The sequence below is a fragment of the Diceros bicornis genome, chromosome 6 (genome assembly GCF_020826845.1).
Source record: "Diceros bicornis minor isolate mBicDic1 chromosome 6, mDicBic1.mat.cur, whole genome shotgun sequence".
Classification (NCBI taxonomy): Eukaryota; Metazoa; Chordata; class Mammalia; order Perissodactyla; family Rhinocerotidae; genus Diceros; species Diceros bicornis.
The window spans coordinates 71,348,758-71,370,774 of NC_080745.1; the positions used below are offsets into that span (position 1 = coordinate 71,348,758).

Below are 22,017 nucleotides of genomic sequence, written 5' to 3' on the forward strand. Positions count from 1 at the left end.
CAGTCTGAGATCCAGGCCTCTGCAATTTACAACATAGCGATCTTTGTCAACATTAATTTTCTCCATGCTGATTTATCTGTTTTCTTTCACAATACACAAGGCTCTAAGTTTATGATTTAAGTGGACAGCATGACTGTGTTTCAGGACTAAATGCAAAAGAGATTATACTCTTAACGCGGATGATAAATTTGCATCCTTGTTAATGTGGACTATTTTAGCCATGACAAATGGCAAGATGGGAGAACATGTTCACTAAAACTGGGATGCCCAGAAGTAACTGGCCACATTAGCAAGCAGCCCAGTTGAGCAAACTCCAGGAAAACATGCATCAAGAGTTCATTGATTCTGTGAGTCCCTCACACATTAAAATCACTTGGGTAGCTTTTCAACTATCTATGTCCCAGGCTCAGCTCAGAGATTCTGATTCAATTACTTTTGGGTGGGACCACACATACACTATTTTTTAAAACTCCCCAGGAGATTCTAATGTGCCCAGGATTAAGGGCCACTGAGTATGAAATATACTTGGCATACCGCCAGGCATATGATCAATAGAATAGAGGCTAAAATCAGTGATTTATTAATTCACTGATTCATTAGAGATACTTATTGAATACTCGCTATGTGGCAGGCATTGTTCTCTGCTCCAGTGCTACAAGGCAAAAAAAAGTTGCCAACTAAACACTTACTCTCAAGGAGTCCAACACCCACTGAACTACAATGATACTTGGACAGTTGCATCCAGGACAGGTGCCCTGCCATGGTGGAAGAAGGCACAAAGGTCAAGTTTTCCCTCCTCCAACTCCAACTAAGGATAATTAACATTCACAGAGCACTTTATAACTTGCAGAGCATGTGGGCCATCATCAAATCTGGTTACCAGATATTTATAACAACCTTAACTAAGGAAAGAATTTTTGGAATCCCCTTTTTACAAATGAGGAAACTGAGGCTCACAGAGGCTTTTCAGTAACTGATAGCTAGCTCTTTTCCCTCATCACCTTTACAATCAGAAGACTGAGTTTCAATTATATTTCTACGTCTTATAACTTAAAATGTGCCAGATCTTAAAATATTTTATTTTCTCCTTACAGTAACCTGATTGATGAAACAATATTATCACCAATATGATATGGAAATCAAGGTTCAAAGACATAAGGTAACTTAGTCAAGGTAATTCTCTATTTTCTATCATTTTAACTTAGGATATATGGGTTCTCTAATTTAGTAGCCGTGAAAACCAGCCTCCTACCTGCAATACTATAGTGAGTTACCTGCCTGTTTACCTCTAATCAAGTACTAACAAGTTATGATGGACATATTTAAGGAAAAAATCCTAGAAAGAAGAGGGATACAGTCATGCACCGCATAATGATGTTTTGGTCAACGATGGACCACATATGTGATGGTGGTCCCATAAGAGTAGCACCGTATAGCCTAGGTGTATAGTAAGGGTATACCATCTAGGTTTGTGTAAGTACACTCTATGATGTTCACACAACGATGAAATCACCTAACAACACAATTGTCAGAATGTATTCCTGTCATTAAGCAACACACGATTGTACTCAGTAACATTCCAAAATATATTAGGACAACTGCTTCAAGCAAGGCAAATATATGGGGCAAGAATTCTTAGAAATATGGAATGTTAAAGCTAGGTTGAAAATCAGAGCCCATCTACTACATACTTTTCTTCTTAAAAATGAGAAGCCCAAGACTCTATGAAATAAAACAATATGGCTAAGATCCCATAATTAGTGCTAAGACTAGAACACAGGACATGCTCAAACTAACTCTCAAACATGGACAGGACATACTGTTTACTTTTCATAGGACTCATCAAAGTAGTTATCTCTAATAGATTTGATATTTGATGATATTGCAAAAGTTTGAGGAAAATTCAAGTAGATGAACCTTATTGAATATTAATTTAGAATTTTTAACATTTCTAGAAAGTACTTTGAAACTTAGGAATTAGACTGAGCCTGTAGGTTCCATTCTTTTGAATACACACCCCTATCACCATCTGACTGGAACAACTTTGAATATTAAGTATTCTATACTACCTCCTGAAAATCTGCAAAAGTGATCTTTGCAGGATGATACAGGAAGCTAACTATTCTTAAATACTGATTCACTGATGAAAATCTCAATTCCCCTATTCTCTAACTTTCTGTTAGCCATCAGTTGAGACACAGACACTTGACTAAGCTTTTTCCTCTTTATTGCCATTTGAGTCCCGACTCATATCTTGTGGGCATGAGTTGCATGATTTTCTTAGGCAAAACAACAGGATGGTTACCAACTCCCTTTCCCAGAATCCTGCACCCAGCCAACAGCACAGAACTGAGGAGAAATGTAGCGAAGAGGCACTCAAGTCCAAGACAGCAGCTTAGATTTGGTTAGCCAATCTAAGAGCGAGCACTCTCTTAGCCCCAGTACATCTTTCAGTGGATTGATAACAATACCTTCAGGCATCAAGAAAAGAAGAAGGTATAGAAAATGCTTTTAATAGAGGGAACTTAGATTTAATAAGACCCCACTATGCATCTGGAACTTCAGATACATTTTCCTCACAATAAACCGACATGAGATGTACTTGTGGGGGATTAAGTTTTCATGGACACTGGGAAGCGGGAAGCAGAGCTATTGTTCAGGGATTTACTGAACTCTGATTTCCTCCATAGATTAGATGTAGCCTTGATGATGACAGGTTTGGCATAAGCCCCTGAGGAAAAAGATGTCTTCATTTCCTTAAAAGGAAGCATCAAGTGCAAAGATTTACTTGAACATAATTCAAGCCTCAACTTTAAAAGCATTGTGGAAAATCAAAATAGTAGACTTCTCAGATATGGCAGGATCTATCCTACACAGACAAAATCACTAGCAGTTCTTTGTGACCGCCCTGTTTTAGATAAATTTCTGAAACTCAATCTAATTTTAAAATAGCATATGCATGTTCTCTTGAATCTGAAATGCTGAAGTATTATCAGCCCAATTTACCAGAAGAGGAAATGAGGACCAGAAAGGGTAACATTAACTAAGGCTTGAATAGATTCAGTGACCTTCTCAACTCTATTTTTTCCATAAAGATAAAGAATCTATAAAGAAAGGAAGGGCAGCATTATTTCCAGTGGGCATAGGGACTATCAGGTAGTAGGAAGTGTCAAACCAGTGAAGAAAGCAGGCCCAGAAAGGGGAGGGAAGAGGAACCAAAATCCACAGTCTCAATATTGCTCTAGTCTATGAGGCCTAATTTCAGGGCTTAACACACCACACATGTATCAGCTTGATGTTGCCATTATAAACTAGATTGGTACCTGCACCTTGACCTCTGCCCTACTAGAATGGGTCTTTGGACTAAGAGATATGGCCCTAATTTTCATTCTGAATATATCCTGCAGAGTTATATCTGGAGAAGATGAGGAACATGGGTGAATTAGTACCCAAGAGCAAAGGTGGCAAATTGATGTACCTCAAGCTGCCATGCTGGCTAGTGAAGCTAAGCTATTCAGGACAGCCATGGAAGCCGCCATTCTCAGCTGTTTCCTGCTGCCTGGAGTCCAGAAAGTAGCTGACTTCGCTGTCCCCATCACTGATCCCATATGCTTCCTGGTGATTAGAGAAGCAATTGTATCATGTGCTTAGACTGCCCAATGAATAAGTAAGGAGGGTCCTTTTCCAGTTAAGAGTCTTCCCGTTTTGTAGATACTGTAAAACTGACCCAAACAAAAAAAGTGGTGGGTATAGACAGAGTCCACAGATTCATACGTCATTTCAGCATCAGAGCATCAGCCTCTGACCTCTGCAGAGCTGCCAAAAAATGGAAGTCAGAGGCCAGACCTCCTCTATCAAGAGTGCAGCAGTAACTAGAAGCACATGGTGTCAGCAAAACTCTGATTGCCAAGACTACTGCAGGCCAGGACCCACTGCAGCCTGGTAAAAATACAGTCTCCATGTTACAACAGTTGTTTGTTAAATTTTGAAGAGACAGGTCTTTTGGATTGCTTCCTGAAGCCCCAAAAAGGAAATGTCCCATGCAATGTAGAAGGAAGAGGACAGTTTAAATTTTAACACTTCTTTGAGGTCCGAAATGATAGATTCCCAACTTAGAGAAAGGCAATAACAAATTGAGAAAGGGTGATCCAGGAAGTTGAGAAATGACATCAGTAATGATAAAACTGATATCACAATAAATACTAATCAAATTCTAAGGGTTTTCAGACAAAAAATTCCCTTGTCGCACCAAAGAGAACTTAATTCATCAACCTTCAGGCATGGCTAATCCACGTCCTCCAATTATTTCAAAGGATATGTGTTTGGCATACTACAAGGAGTATAAATTTCCCAATTAATTTGGTTTAGAGTTGGGGAAGGGGAAGACCAACTTTTTTGTGAAGTCATCTTATTTCTTTTAAACTCAAAGAGTTAAGGCTAAGTTCACACTGGCCGGACTCAATGTTCCTATTTGAAAGGAGCAATGAAGCAGGACATTCAAAGATAAATTCTTTTCAAAAAACTCTTTTAAGTCTTGGTCCCCAGAAATGCTAGCAGAAATAAATATACATTTGTTAAAAGAAAAAAAAAAAGTCCTGTGCCTTTCATGAATTGATTGCATCTCCTGCTTCTGCAAGCTAAAAGTCATAATCCTCTGCAATCACAGATTGTTTGAAGCCAATAAACCAAAGGTGATGACCTTGCTAATATATCCCAGCAGGAGAAAGAAATAAAGCCATGCTGAGGAATAACTCTTCAGCACACCATTTCCCTTTGGAAAGAGGAGAACGGAGCCAAAAATGCTCCAGCTTGATTTATGGATGAACAATATTTCGGAAACTTCACTTGAAATAAGAAAAAGCGTTTTCTCAAATTCTCCAGTAATGCTGCTTTCAACCCTCTTGCCCTAAGATACATAGGGCAAACCCCCAGCCCTAGGTACCAGCTTCACTGACACACTAGCTCTCCCGGCCTTTGCTCACACAGTTAAGCCTGGTCATAATAATGCCCCACATCCCCCTACCTAAAGTTAATTCTCCGGGGACAGCACCATGTGCAGTGCTCTGGGTTAGGAATTCAAATGGACCAATATTACATTTGTTTCTAAACAACCCTCTAATGCTAACAGAAGGAAAAGAAACTAGGGGACATTATAGGAATAAATTCATCTACCCTTTACCACAATACCAGCTTCCAACACTCACAGAAGCATCATTACAGACATGCAGCTTAACAATGTCAATCTGTGTGCTGAAATCAAATTAATATTTGTCACCTCTTTCATGTTCGATGACAATAAATGAGAGCAAGACCTGACATTTGAGTAAACTACCTTCTGTTAGCCTTTGATTACCTGTGATATATAGGATGGGACAAGCTTTATATCAATTAATTTCATCCACAGACAACACAGATAATTTTTAAAAACTCTTCTTTCCCCAGTATATTTGTCCTGGTGCTCCTTTTACTGAACACTTACTATGGGTCAAGATCTGTCACTGGTACTGGGGATACAAAGGTGAATAAGATAACAGGTAACCTTCAAAATAGTCCCAGTGAGGGGAATAACTATACAGAAAGTGTTTATAACTCAAAGTAATACATTCAAAAAGGAAAATACGTACAACAGTAAGAGTTAGCACATGAGTAGTAATTTATCCTCCTTGGGAAGGGATCACACAAGAGATGGTCCCTGTGGGGTTCAATGCCTGCGTTCCAGAGCCAGACTGCCTGGATTCAGATCTCTTCTCTACTGCTTAGAATCCTCGTGACTCTCTGCCCAAGTTTCACCATCTATAAAATGGGTATAATGATAGTACCAAACTCATAGGGTTATTGTGAGGATTAATTTAGTTGGTATGTATACAAAGCACTTAGAAGAGTGCCTGGCACACAGTAAATTGTCAGTATAAGTGGCTACCATTATTGTTTATTAGACAAATCGAATAGAAGGGAAAAGATATTTCAAGCAAAGAAGACCACAGAAGTACAAGATCCAATGTTGTCTATTGTTTATTTTGTATTATTTACTGTGTGTCTAGTAGGTGATATATATTTAACATTAAGTGTCCCCACAATCCTATGAGATAAATATTATTACAGCCCCCTTTTCTGAGGAGGAAGTGAAGCAGAAAAATCAAGAAACCTCACCATCATCTCAGAGCTAGTCAGTGGACAGAGCCTGGATTCATGCCCAGGCAGTCCAACGCCTGAGCCCAAGTGCTGACCTGTTTACAGAATGGCCTTCAAGAGCACATCTTGTTTGGCAGAACCTACAAGTGGTTCACCCTGACGGGAACATATAACGATCTTCCTGTATCAAGAATTCTAGTAAGTGCAGTGATCAAAGTCAAGGAACATAAATACCCAATAGGAAAGGGATAGGAGAAGTCACAGGCAAGGTCAATTGAGAATCCAGAAAATTAAACTCCAAAAAAGAGACTTTTAAATATAAAAAGAGCAAATTATTAGCATGGGTTCCAGAGCACATTGTGAGAAGGAGGGAAAAAAGCGACTAGAAAAGAAATTAACATCACTTTACTGTGACATCTGGGCTGGCATTCTCTGTTGACAAGGTATCACTGTGACTACCAGTGTGGTTAATATACAAGTCTTAGGTCTTGGCGTTAGGAGCTGCCTGGAGAAAAGCCGTGGAAGGGAGTCGTCACTCATGAGTATCTCAGGAATGTGGGAGACCTGACAAGCAGATCCTGCTGTTCCACACGCACGCAGAAAAATAGCAGCTCCTTCTACAAAGCTGAGCGGATTCCTTAACAGCAGCTTTAACAAAAGGCTTTTCTGATTAACTCCACCTGCTCTGACCAGTTCCATTTCACCTAGTCCCCTAGGGGATATGTATGTTCTAAGTTTAATATTATAAAAAGCACACTCCTCTGGATATTATTTCTTAAGTGTGCTTTAGGCCTTTAAATATGCTTGGATTGAGGGTCCTGCTGTTTCACTGTTTATCCTCCCCCAGCTTCCGGCTTCGCTTTCTTCTCTATTTAGCAAGGACTCCCTCATCTACCACTCCCATACCTCAGCCCCTTGGCTCTTTTGTCTTTCTTCAACATGTCTCCAGAACTACACAACCAGCTGCCTTCTTGAGTATTACACCAGGCTCCTGGAGTAAAAGCACAGCCATGCTAATCCCAGTCTGCAACCTCAGCTGGGGTCGAAGTGTTGCCCAGCACAGCACCTGCATGTCCCTGAGCAGTCCCTCCTCATACCTCCTCAGCCGGTCTTCGAAATAGTCAAGCTTCTTCTCAAGTTCATTCCCACTCACCACACACCCAAAGGGCGGGAGCTCCTTCAACTCCTGGCCTCCCAGAAAGCATATCTATGTCTCTCAGGAAAGCCCCACTCTGGCCTCCCTGCTTGGTGAAAGAGATGTTCCCCCTCTGCCCACCCTCACCCTACCCTGATCAATGGTGGCTGGATCATCCCCCACATAAACTCCAAATCCATATCCTCTCTGCTACTCAATCCTCTACCAATTTTATTCCCTCCTAAGTTTCCCTACATTTTCAATCTCTTTCCACTGATTTATCCCCCTATAAAACATGGTCAGAGGTGACCTCACTTAATGCAAGGAAGATATTCCTTTAGTCTATGACCTCCTTTATGCAAAATCATGTTTCTTCCTTTATTTCCCTTCACAGCTTCTTCCTTGAAAGAGTTGTCTCCATATCCTTTTCTCATTCATAGTTGTAGGTGCTCAGTAGAAGTCAGCAGAGCAGATGTACACAATAAATAACCTCACCATCCACTGGACTATCCAAGACAAAAGCAGGAAAGTCACTGTCGATACGTCTCTTCCTCTCACCTTCTCACTCATCCAACTAGTCCTGTTCATTTTTACTTTATAAGATCTATTGGAATCACCACCACTACACTCACATCCCATACTCCATTTGCTCATGCCATAAAAAAAGTCAGCCCCTTTTCATCTCTTCTTACTTCACTGACTACTTTCTCATGGTCACCAGTTTTGCTCTTTTCCAACTGTAAACCTCAACTTGACATCACGATCATTTTTTTCCCCTAAAATTTACATTTCATCAAATCTTTCCCTTGCCCCAAACCTTTTAATGATGTATAACTTCCTCTGGGATAAATGTCAGAATACTTAGCATGGAAGAATTTGAACAGGTCCATTTCTATTTTTCCAGAATCATCTCCAAACACTCTATCCATACATAGACTATATTGAGATCTGCGCAGTTTCCTCAAGATGCCATGCCATCAGTACCCAAAGGTGCCTGGAATACAGTACACACTCAATAAATAAATAATTAGTCCCTTTACTAGTCTGATTCCTGCTTGTTCTTCAAGATTCAGATCAGGTATTCTTTTACCCACAAGCTTTCCCTTCCCCAACCCAGAGCATATTATGGTACCTCTATTAAGGCAACTGATACACTAATATAATCTCTCATTTATTTATCTGTCTCCTCCACCAGAATGTGAATTCCTTAAGGGCAACAATCAGATCTTATTGACATCAGATTCATACCATTTAGCACGATTCTAGGTATGTACTTAATTTATACACTCAACTAATTTGACAAATCTCACTCGAACATCTATAGGCCAGGCACTTTCCTGGGCATTTGAAATAAAATGGAAAGTGAAACAGACAAAGTTTCTGCCCTCGGGGAGCTTATATTCTAGTGATGGCATCAGACAATAGGTAAGTAATAAATAAAACCATTACGGATCATGACACATGCAGTGAATGAAATAAAGAGCTATGGTAGAAAGAAACAAGGGCCCTCTTTTTAATAAGGTAGATATAAATGGCGTTTTTTAATGAGAAGGTAGTATTCAGGCTGAGACCTGAAAAATGAGGAAGAGCTAGTCATGTTGACTGAATAATGAGACTGCATGTTGCTAGAAGGGGAGAATTAAATTATGTCCTAGGGTATCTTTTGACCTTCTTTGTGCCCAGTTCAGAGCTCTATACTCAAACAGCATTTAATCCTCACTGTTCGATTACTAATTAATAATAAGCTCAAGTTTTGACGTTAAAGGACAGACCAAAGGATCATAACCTCTGAGGGGTTATGAGGATATGGAAACATTTGGCTCCTACCAAAGAATTGGATGGGGTGACCTATATCTCAAGGGCCCCCACGGATGGAAGATTCTACCATGTAGTGTTCAATGGCAATGTAGCAAAATAGGAATTTTTTTTTTTTTTTGTGAGGAAGATCAGCCCTGAGCTAACATCCGTGCTAATCCTCCTCTTTTTTTTGCTGAGGAAGACCGGCTCTGAGCTAACATCTATTGCCAATCCTCCTCCTTTTGTTTCCCCAAAGCCCCAGGAGCTGGTTGTATGTCATAGTTGCACATCCTTCTAGTTGCTGTATGTGGGACGCCGCCTCAGCATGGCCGGAGAAGCGGTGCCTCGGTGTGCGCCCAGGATCAGAACCCAGGCCGCCAGTAGCGGAGCGCGCGCACTTAACCGCTAAGCCACAGGGCTGGCCCCCAAAATAGGAATTAACATTCCAAATACTTCCTGAATCTACATCCAAGTTTGCTATTGGAATGCCAGTTGCTCTGCTTTCTCTAGTGAAATTTTCTTCACTTGTTTCCTGGGCTCATACTGATAAACATCAGGGCAATGATGGCTTTCGTGTGTATCTCATCCACTACTTGCTAAAAGGAGAGGTAGAGAACTCAGCCAAGTGCCAATCACTGAGGCAAACAAGCAGTGTAGAGGTGCAATCCGAGGCCAGACTCTCACAGCGATCTCAGAAAGGCCTGCTGTGCTTTTGGGCAGAATGCAGCCACATCTCGGTAGAAACAGCCTTCACGTGGGTGTGCAGTAAGATTTTGTCAAAATTGATAGGGCTAACATGCATGCATAGTGCTCTATGGACATAACCAGATGCCCCAGCTCAAATCTGGGCTTTTCATGCTTGGCATTGGCTACATTCTTACTTTTTGAATGTAGTGCAATGGCATTTCACAAATTCATGTAGCATATAAGTCAAAACAGTATCTCTTACAAGGAAGGCATTAGGTTAAAATTTTAGGATATAAACAAGTATAAGACACAGACCTGGCTTGCAGAGACCCTGAACCATTTCTTAATATTCTGCTTCTAAGCAAAAAATATTTAATGATACTTAATATGTGCCCAGTTATATTTTAGGTGCCAAGCAAACAAAAATAACTAAGACGTGGTCACAGTCTTTGAGTTTCCAGGCTAGTATGGAAATAGATGAACATCAACAGTAACTTGTGCGTAACTTTTACATTGCGTTTGCCACACTTGTATATAATTACCCACTCAGTGTCTGCCCTTTGCTAGATTTTGAGTTTTTATAGGGAAGGAACAATTTCTTACTTGTATCCCATTCCCAGTGCCTACCTAGCACGGTGCCTGGCATAGAATAAGGGGCTGGTAGATGTTTGTTAAACTGAACCAAAAAATATGCATCTGATAACCATTATAAGACAAAGTAATACACTACAGGGTTACTGATAAAGGAACAATTACCTTTGCTTGGGGGGATAGGAGTTGGAGACAGGGTCAACAGTGCCACAGACCAATAAACATATGAAAAGAAGCTAAATAGCACTAGTAGTCAGGGAACTACCCCTTAAAACACAATGAGATCAAGACACCATTTTCACTCATCGCAAAATTGTAAGTATTGAAAATACTACCCAGTGCTGGTGAAATTGTCAGGAAACGTACAATGTGATCTTGCTTGTGGGTATATGAATTGTTCCAATCTTCTTGGCAAGTGCTCTCAGGTATCTATTAACATTATGAATGCATTTAATTTTGATAGAGCAATATCACCTCTAGGACTCTACAGTACTTTACAGAGAGAAAATTACCAAAATGTAAAGACCTGCTTACAGATATGTTTACTGAAGCACTATATGTAATAGCAAATACTGTGGAAATTAACTACAGATCCGTTGAAAAGGTAATGGAGGGCATGTAGCATAGGCATTAAGAGAACAGACTCAGGAGACAGCTCTGCCACTTACTGGCTGCATGATCACTGGACACACAACTTAATTTTTCTAAGCCTCACTTCTCTCATCTATAAACCTGGGATACTAGTAGTGCCTATTGTATAGCATTGCTATAAGGATATAAAGCACTGAGGACCCTTCCTGGCACACATGAAGCACTACATGTTAATCAAGGATGCAGTTGTTTAATTAGGCATACAACAACACACTATTTGATGCTTATAAAACTGACCCATTTTTTTTTTAATGTATTCATCTGGACAGACTCTCATAACTCATTGTTAAGTGAAGTAAACAGGTGTCAGAGTCCTGTGAATAGTTACTCTTATTTTCTTAAGCAGACAAAAAAGCAGTCCTGATATATGTATATATCTGTTAACATTTTTGAGTTGGATCTAAAGGTATGGACAGAATCATCCAAACTCTTAGCATCACAGACCTCAGGAAAGCTGGATCTGTGTGGGAAGTAAGAGACTACTAACATTCTTTTATTTGTCTCTGTATGGTTTGGCTCATTAGAATGAGCATACATTACTTCTTTGATTTTTAAAAAAATAACAATAAGGTTTAATGAGACAAGTTTTCGAGTCAAGGAACCGTAACCTGCACTGTGTGACACAAGATGTGGGGATGGGAGCAGCAGTTAGAAAGCTCGAAAGAATCCAGAATCCAAAGAGCCAGAATTCAATGCACCTCCTGATCCCGCTGGGGAGCTTGGCTCTCTCCTGGGGGCCATCGGGGAGGCAGGAACATTTGCAGGCACGGGGATGAATAACATCACCGGATTTTTGTAACACACAGAGTCCTCTTGTAGGGAAATTATCACATTCTCGCTTTATTCTTTTTCTTTTTTAGGGTGGGTTTCCCTGTTCTCTATCCCTATTTTTATAGTTGACTAGAAGCTGTATTTTGTAGCAAAACATCCTTCAAATAGGGACTAACAATCTGTCCCAAGCCGCCCTTTGCTCTTCCTCTGGATGAGGAGTAGGGAGAGAAAAGAAACTCACAGCTACTGGGACTCGCTCTCAGGGCTGGCACAGTCACTGCCTTCAGGTCAGCTTCTGTCAGCCTGAGCACCTGCACTCTCCAGAGAGCACTGGCTACAGCCAACCCTACACAGATGCTGCCTCAAGGCACTCTATGGCTTCTCTCTTTACAAAGACTCTACTGGGAAATCTCTCTTGGTAATCCCTGTGCCTAACACCCAACAAGAAACAAAGTGGCTCCTATGATAATGAAACAGGGCCAACCGGCTTCCAGTGTAGAATTAAACAGACAGCCTAACCCATTCTCTCTACTTTAACCATATGCTCCTTTGTCCCCAAAAAGCAGGTTTTGCTGTTTGAGAAGTACACAGGCTTGAAGATCTGCTGGAAGCTTGCTTGTGTTTCACGTGGATCTGAAAGTGGGATACAATTGAGTTTGAGGAGAAGTCAGCCATGTCAGGCAAGCTGCAGGAGCCAGAGGCACCGCGGGTTGTGTGTCCCTTTAAGAGAGGATACTTTCAGCTCCAGCCAGAATTGCCTAGGGCTTTCTCAGCAGCTAAGCCTCTCAGCAGAGTGCTGATTACCCTGGCACTAGAGGGAAAAACGATGAATATATTTCTTCTCAGAGATACCCTATCTAGATTTTGACATTTTATTTATCTCAACCTTTAAGCTTATCTTGCCCCAGTATGGTAAAACGACCAGCTCTACCAAATCTCAAAGCTTAACCCACTGCAAGATGGAGAAGATTCTGAGGTGTAGTTAATTGTTCTGTGTCACGTCATCCCCTTGTCCTCTCAGTTTGATTCCCTGAATGAAAAACAACAGAAAACAAAACAAAATCAACAACTTGCTCCAGGATTAAGGTGTAATCAATGACAAGACCAACTGGGAGCAAAAGCTCATTAATTTGGTACAGCAGCATCTCACTCTGTCATCCAGGGCTTGTTGACTGAGGGAGGTTTAAAGCCCTAGGGCATCACTACACGGTCAGTGGCCTCCTGGCCTCTCTCCCATTCTAACACCCCAAAGGCATTTGCCACTTGCCCCTTTTGACTATTCAGCTGGTAAAAGCTGTAAAGACTAAGGGCTCAATTGAAAAGTGCAGGTGTCTATTTGTCAGACAAGAAGCCATTTCCCTGTTGCCCAGTATTTTTCTGGAGTAGGGCAAATGCTGCTCAGAATGTCACAGTGCTTTGAAAACCCTACTATATACTGATATATATTATATACTATATATATATAACTATATATGTAAAATATATATAATTAAAATTTTGTTTGCTTATGTACAGAAAGACCCACCAGAAAGCAGATGGGACTCTGGAAGATAGATAAGCAGTGAAATGATTGAAGTTTATTAACTAACATGCCTGTAAGTGTGTGGACATTATTTACAAGTTGTGTGACCTTGGGCATACTATGAAAATGAATTGAGAGGATACAATAATGCATGTCTAGCACTTAGCATTGTGCCTGATACACAGCATGTGCTCAACAAAAGTTAGTTTTTATTATTGTTGTCATTATTATCACTATTACCAGCATCATTGCCATTATCATTAAACCAGCAAGGTGCTGGGTTTAAGGACTTAAAGTCTAGTTGAGAAGACAAAACATACACAGGAGCAACGTAAAGAAGCAACACATCTCATATCTTTATTACAACACTTATGGTTGTACGACAGATTGTCTATTGACATTAGATATTCTTCTGGATCTGGCAGCGCTGGGTGGCTGCTTAAGTACCATATTAAGTACAATTACATAAGGCAGGTTACATGTAAGTACATTTCTCTCTGACTTGAACTGTCCACAGATCTTTGCCCCCTCTCGACAATGAACACCTGAAGGCCAGAGCTTATGTGCTGTTGATCTATGTACTCACTTACCCGCCTTTCCTTTGACCACAACAATCTAAGGCCTAAAGGAGTTAATCAATACATCTTTCTTGAACAAATGAATGCGAAAGAAAATTATATATTGTTGACCATGCAGTAGAGATAAAATTGTAGTATTCTCTGGTCTGTTCAAAAACAGATACTTATCGAGCAACATCTATGTGTTAAGTCCAGTGCTCTGTGCTGTGGATGCCATGAGAATACCTAAAACCTACTCTGTGCCTCCGGTAAACCCCCAGTTTTTGGCATAGGCTGGTTTTCTGAGAAGAAGGTAAGAGCTGATGTGGGAGAAAATGAGTCCACACTTGGCAGTCTAGTATCTTCAGGTAGGGCTGAACTAGATGACTCAGAACCATGAGGACCTCTCTTCCTGATCCCCGTCCTTGGCTCATCCAGGCCTGCCCCATTCCTCCTCTATATTAATACCCCCAAAGAGGTTCCCTAAAGACCACGTATGGGCATCATGAGCCGCTCAAAAACGCAAGCCCTACCAAACCACTTGTGAAGTAGTCTAAATCTTTTTCCTTCTCCTTGTCTCTTTTCTTCTCTAAATTATATTTTCACTAAGGCATGTGCTCTTCTACCAAAGTATTAAAATAAGTAGTTCTAATAGTATAAAACAGACATGGCAGTCATTTGCCACATATGACCTGTAGAACATATGACATGTATGACAAAAATGACTGTTGTGGGTATACTAGAAAAGTGAATATATGTGAGTATATGTCTATATGTATGTGTATATATATGTATGTATGTGTGTATGTATTTTTATCTATGTGTGCGTGTATGTGTGCATATGTACATATTTCTCTAGTGAAATTAATTCTAAGACTGAAAAGTCAGCATGTCATTCTTGCCACACTTTGCCAAGCTTAAGCCCATGGAGGTTATTCCCTCTGAAGGGAGGCCTGATACTATCGGAAGGTGATCTCATTTTTATTTCGCTAACCCCCTCCCTTAAGATCAGAAAAGAACATTGTCTCTACACTGGGGCATCAGTAACAATGCTCCAGCAGAGGGATAGAAGCACGTTGAACACGAGCTTCAGTAGTCTAGGACAAGCTGCTCCTCATGTCTCTCCAGCATGCCTTTCCCCCCGCTCAGGCTGACAGTATGGCTGCTAAAAGCCTCTGTCCCACTGAGACAGAACTGCATATCTCTTAATTTTCTAATATGCCGACTACACTTTATATGGCAGATGCACTGCAGAATAAAAGCTGGCTTTTACTTTCATATATGTACATACATTAGAGAAATCTATCAAGGAAGCATAAGCTTACTCAGAGTCATGGAGATTCTGATGAAAAGGTACTGAATTTAAACAATACAGCAGGTGTCAGGCCCTTACTGCATTAAAGAACTGCGTTTTCTGAGGCTCCTACCAAACTTTCCACACTTTATTTCAGTTACGTAATTTCCTTGGGGCAGAAACTCTACATAATTGACCTCCTAGCTGGAGGAGGAGTTCAATAATCTAAAAGCCTGACAACAAAGAAAATAACAGGATCTATTCTTGTCTTTAGTCTATGAGAGTTTTCCTAAAGCTCAGAACAACTTATTTGGGGCTTCTTATACATAGTGTCAAGCCTAATAGAAATAGATATTAAGTAAAAATAAAATTTAATGAACAATCCCTTTGTGGGGTATGGTAGATTCCTTTGTGGTGTCTAACCAAACCATGATCCTTCTCTTGTATGACAACTGTATTGCCCTATAAGGATAGGCCCTGCAACCAAATCACTATGGTGTAAATCAAGTTTCCCTCCCCAGTCACTGTTGACTGTACCAGGGCTGGACACCTAACACAGTGGAGTCTTTCTCCCTAGACCTCAGCACTGAGACTGACCGCCAGTATCTCCCAGTCAAGTGACCCGACAGGTGATGGAATCCTCCACTGATCTTGTGTGGTGGACACCCACAGCCTTTGTCTACACAAAGACCACACCCTGTTTTTCTGTTATTAGGATAACCACTTAGTCCTCGCATGCACGCACGCGTGTGTGTTGGGGGTGGCTGATCAGAAGTGATACTTAACAGTTAGTCATCGTTATGACAAGGGCACTGACCAATCAGAACAGACTCTGGGCTTGCCGCCAAGCCAGTGATCACTGAATATTATCTCAGAGATTGTCTCCATCCTTTCCCAGACTCAGGGATTATAATGTGACCCAGGCCTGACCAACCAGAGGCAGTGCTCTCCTGGGCTTCAGAGATTGGTTCGGGTGTGGGCACATGACAGAGGCTGGCGAAGAGGCAATCAGCAGTGAGATAAATAAAGCAGAGATTTAGAAACAAAAACAGAACATAATCATATAGTCTCCAAGAAAAAAAGGAGGCGAGAAAGCTGCCTGGGTTTCTGAGGACTTGCTTTTCTGGTGGTATCCAATGAATTAGTCTGTACCTAAAAGATCTGTATCATTCATTTGAAATAGTATTTATTGCACATTCTATATGTGTGAGGCAATACAGCACGAATCCCAGAGATAAAGGTGTGCATATAAGTGTGTGTGCACACCTGCAGGACCACGGAAAGGAAGCCGTGAAAGAATGTTGCACTGGTAGCATGCCTGGGTTCTGCAGACCTAGAAGTTGCGTTGATCCCCTCTGCAAAGTTACCTCCATTCTTTCACTTCGGCTGCAATAAGCTCACAGATCAGTGAGAACTGTGGGAACCAAAATGCATAAAGACAACCTAAAGAACAGTTTAGCAAAAAGATCTGACTGTGACGAAAAGAAGGGGTCTATAAAGAAGGTAAGGATCTGACACGCCTGCAGATAAACTCCAAACCATGGCTAAGACAGAGAGCAAACAGAAGAAGGAAGCAGTACACATAACTACAAATCTTCCCACCTGGAAAAAGGGCATGAGGGAGAGCAATTGTGGGCATCATGTTTAAATAACACAGTAATTACTAGCTCAATTTATCCACGTACCTCCAAAGCGAGCTCTCAGTGATGCTCCCCAGGTTATAGTCATAGAGCTTTGTCAAAATGAGAATCACCTGAAGGCAAAAGAAGAAATCATGGTTAGTCTCAAACAATTACAGTCTCATAGAACTGAAATGGCCCAAGGGAGGGCTTAGGATTCCTTTAATGGGCGCTTAACATAATTGAATGAATTGTTACAGCCTTCTCTTACACTGACTGGGGAAAGGTTTGCCACCGCCTTCCATTAAACCACTCAAGCCTGATCCCCTTCCCAACTTTCTCCCTCCCTCCACTCCCCACCACACACTCACACTGCAGCAGGAGTTACCTGCCCATCCAGGCATTTCCAACTCTGGTGGGCTTAACACTATCAGGAAAGGCTCAGAGCTGTCAAACATGCACCCTGCAAAGTAGCCAATGAGCAGAAAGTAGAAAGAGAGGAAAGTCAAGGATGTAGGTCCCAGCTCTCATGGCTGTACCACACTGGGCAGGTTACTTAGCTTCTCTGAACCTTAATATCCCCATCTATTAAGGGGGGTGGTCAGTATTGCTTTCTCCCAGAAAAGGTTGCTGTGAGGAGTTAAATTACATAATAAATGCAAATTACCCTTCAATTTCCCTGGGGTTCTTAAATGTTAGTTCCTTCCCTTTCTTCTCCTCTGTAGGTTTGTCTTTATACGTTCTGATCTCTCAATTTCTGTGAAACCCATTGGATGGAAACCACAAGGGCTAAGCAACAGCATTTTAACAGGAGAAAATCTACGTTTTATGGGGTCGTGACGCTTACAGAATTTGGAGAACACTCTATAAGGAACACAATATAAAAGTATGAATTCAGGGGCTGGCCCCGTGGCATAGTGGTTAAGTTCGGCATGCTCTGCTTCGGTGGCCCGGGTTCTTGTGTTCAAATCCCAGGCACGGACCTACACCACTGTCAGCTATGTTGTAGCAGTGACCCACATACAAAATAGAGGAGGATTGGCACAGATGGGAGAATCTGTGCCAGGGAGAATCTTCCTCAGCAAAAAATAAATAAATAGAAGTATGAATTCAAACTTAGGATCAGGTCCTGGGAAGGTACCTGTGCAATTGAGGGACACTGAAACTTAAGCTTCATTAGCTTCACAGCAAATCCTCCTCTGATTTTAACCTATCGTTATTTTCAACCTCTCTTGGAGCCCAAACTATTTAGTTCATTCTTTCAGAATTCAACCAAATAAGCATTTATTAGGAACCCAGGATTTTGCCAATGCCAGAGGACATAAATACAAATGAGGCCTGGGAGTCGGTGATCCAGTCAGGACAGGAAGAGGACGTAAGTTGACAGACAGCTGATCTACCCCTTCTCAGTCTCACTGAAATCCATGCTCATCACGGCAGCTTGAAAAGGCTGCTTCTTTTGGCGTCTGCAGCGATGACCAGGGCTTACCTGGTTACCTGAAGTAGGCAAGCACCAGGACACTTGGGAAGATACAGCAGAGCAGTGTGTTCCTAACCACTGATGTTCTCACCCCCTTCCTTATTCTTATTACATAAGGAAAAAGAATCTAACGGGTCTTCGCAGCTTGCTGTTGAGGTTCATATTTCTCTCCTGATACTCATAACCTAGAACATTTGGCCCAGTCCTGCTGTTTCCGACTCAGTAGAAAAATGTTGACATGGATTTCCTGGATATTTCTCTGAAGGCCAAGGGATCAGTTCTAGCCACTCTGAGCACAGAACATTCTAACCTTGAATTCCCAAAGCAGGGAGCTTCTGAGGAGTGCTGAATCCTTCCAAGTTCCACTGTGCTAGCACAAGTCTTGAGTTACTGAAGCCACAAGCATCAATGAGCAGATTCTGAACACTTCTTTCACAGCAAGCAAACTGGAATTCTATGACCTTAGATTTGCTCCAAGTTCAAGGGAATAAAGAATTATGGTAACCCAAAGACAAAGGTAGAGAGATCTGAGGACCTGTGCTCTGAGGCCATCCCTCTCCTAAACCACAGCACCGGCTTCCTTCAAGGACCTATTCAAAACTTGCTTCTTTAGCAAAATGTGAGCATGTGTGAGGTGCTGGGCACCCTATGGGCACATCAGATGGCATGCCTGTGGTGGGGGCATATGCTTAACAGATCTGTGTGCCAATTAAGTCGCTCTAAGTGCTAAATTTCAATCACCACCATCCCAGGAACGCTGATCAGCAGCAGCAGGGTAGCTGTTTGTTTGAAGACACAGAGCAATGTTGCTGCTCCACCTCGGTACGATTTTGCCGAACAGGCCTATAAATCCCCTACCAAGAAAATGGGGGTGTGGGCATAAAGCATTTCTAGGTAGTTGCTCTCTTGATACAACACGGCAGTAAACTAAATAATGAACTTCAACTGGTCACAGGCTGCGCCTCCCATCCATCTGAAGAGGGAATTCAGAAGAGCCCCAAAGAAGGAACTTTTTAACCCAGTATGTAATGGTGTGGAGTCCCTCACGCGCACACACACAGAAATTGTTTAAGCAATTCACAGGCAGGGGGGCAGGGAGGTAAAAATCCACTCCCTGACTCTTCTTGCTGGCCTAGTAAAACTAAAATGCCAGTGATATACTCCACAGTTTATCAATACTGCACCAGAAGAGGCATCCTTAATGGCATTTCAAAGCATATCTGCTGGAATCAATCTAATCTTTCTGTTTTCAGAACAAGAACAAGTAGAAGGGAGAACTGCTAACCTTTAGTTATGTTTTCAATCGATTATGTGAAATCTCTCTTCCTCCCTTTTTTCCCTTCGCTGTCCATGTGCGTTATGTAGCACCTCACTCCTGGAGAGCGATGCGTCATTGTATTAGATCTGTTGGTTGTTGTTTCTTTGTTTTTTTGTTTTGGTTAATCAGCAATACTATTTAACAGAATTAGCACCTGTTAAAGGGGCCACAGCCAAAACCACCATTATAAGATGAGAAAAAGGGAAAAAGGCAATACTATTTTTGCGTATTTTTTAAATTAAAAAAAAAATCGAACTTTTTAATTAAGTGTAATGTTAGACATATTTAAATAATATATAAATGGTAATTTATTTTTATTTATTCAGCAAACAATTTTCAGGTACAGATTTAATTCTATGAGCCCAAGTGTATAGCATTTAATTATAAACCCAATCAATGAAAGCAAGGCTGTTTTGAACACACACTCACACAAAATGGAATATCCATCAGCATCTCATTTCTTTTACATAGTACCAAAATACCCCTGATTCAAAACAATAAGTGGTGACCATATGGTAATAGCTTTTTTAGATTCCTCTTTAAATCTTAGGATACTTTTTTTAAATAGCTACAATCTAAATATTGATGGCTTGACAACGGCTACCTACATGTGCAGGACCTGAGTGCCCAGTTTTTTCTGGGGCTTTCCACAGTGACATGTCTAAGTACCCCTCAACCAATCTAGGAGCTGCTGTCACCACACACCATCTGTCTTGTTCTTTTGCCGTGGCTCCTTCCTGCCATATCCATTGCTAACAAAGCTTCTGGGGGGAACTTCACTTTGTCCATACTTAAAAAGAGCAGGCTGAAGCCCACCCACCAAGCTGCTGTTCTCAAATCGTCCATTCCTCAGGGGGTGTGAGGGTGCCAGAAACAGGGCCAGGATGAGTGCGGGTCTTTGAGGGGGTGATCGTGGGCTTCCTCCACAGCGCTGAGTCACATTTTCACCACCTGGCTCACCAAACTATTATCCCTATTCCCAAGGTCTTCCAAAGCTCCTACTGAATGATGCCACCAACTCCAGCCTCTCATCCCTCACCTCTGCACATAGGGGTTAAGAAACCATCACATAAAGAAAAGATGGCATTACATTTAATATACAATGGAATATTAATTAACTGGCTATAAAAAAGAAGGAAATCATGCCATGTGCAACAACATGAATGAACCTGGAGGGCACTGTGCTAAGCAAAATAAGCCAGACAGAGACAGAAAACTCTGTATGGTATCAGTTATATGTGGAAGCTTAAACAAACAGAAAAACAATTTCATAGCAACAAAGAATAGAACGGTGGTTGGTACGGGCTAGGGGAAGGGGAAATTGGGAAATGTAGATCAAAGGGCGTAAACTTTCAGTCATCCAAAGAATAAGTTCTGAGGATCTAATGTACAGCATGGTGACTATAGTTAATAATGTGATATTGTATACTTGAAAGTTACTGAGAGTAGACCTTGAGCATTCTCAACCAAAAAAAAAAAAAAAGCAAAAATGAAACACAAAGCGTTAACTATGTGAGGGGATGGATTTATTAATTATCCTGATCTTGGTAATCATTCCACAACATATATGTATAGCAAGTCACCACGTTGACACTTTAAATATATACAGTTAGATTTGTCAATTATTCCTTAATAAATTTGGGGTAAATAAAAGAAACCATCACAAAGGATCCTGGGGGAGGAAAATGCCAACCTGCTCCTTCCCTCTTCTAACACCAACTTCTTTCTGCACTCAGTTGCAAAACAAAAGCATTCACAGAGGTGAATAAAGACACTAGTTTATAGATGATTGTGTTATAGTAAAACAACAAAAGCCAGTCAAAAATGTCCTGTTGTATCAAAACGGCAGGGCAAGCCTTGTTCCAGGTATGCGTTAGAATGAATTAACACAGCAGCAGGCTAAGTTAATACATGGGCAGTTTCCATTATGCCAAGTATTTAGACATGGGACACCTTTGAATGTGACAGCATGGTTTTTTTTTTTAATTAATACAAAAATATAATTTAGAAACAAAACCCCAAACAGTTAAGGAACCCCTAAAACATCTTCCTGGTAACTTGATTCTACACAGTATACTTTTGAAAATATCTGTATTAATTACATACTAGACTACAGAGAACTGAAATTTATTCCAACTTCCCAAAGTAACAACATAGGAATTGTCCATTTATTTTCTTAAGGAAAAAACATAGTGTTTTGACCCTTTCCTTTGATAACTTAAAGAATACACCCCAGAGGAAGGGGGAACGGAGAGTTGGGGGGGGTCAATGTATTTCCCATTCCCCTCACCCCCTAAGGAATGCACATATTCCCCCATGAATGATCTCTCCTAATTCCTTTGCTTAGGAGTAGCACTCTGGTGGGAAGCAAAGGGGTAATGAGAATCTTTCTTGAAGGAGGAGTTTGCCCAGCAAGCTTACTATGCTTCTTAAACTATGAACTTAGGGAAGCTCTAGGAGAAC

The 22,017-nt window shown here is 41.1% G+C and overlaps 1 protein-coding gene across 3 annotated transcripts in view; it reads right to left on the reverse strand.

Moving 5' to 3' along the window:
* The window catches only part of SORCS1 (sortilin related VPS10 domain containing receptor 1), a 477,606-nt gene that overhangs the window by 288,271 nt on the left and 167,318 nt on the right, over positions 1-22,017 (reverse strand). For all 3 annotated transcript variants that reach the window (XM_058543953.1, XM_058543955.1, XM_058543954.1), the window contains exon 2: positions 16,823-16,890. In XM_058543953.1, coding sequence (XP_058399936.1) covers positions 16,823-16,890 — 68 coding nt within the window. The remainder of the gene's footprint in view (positions 1-16,822; positions 16,891-22,017) is intronic.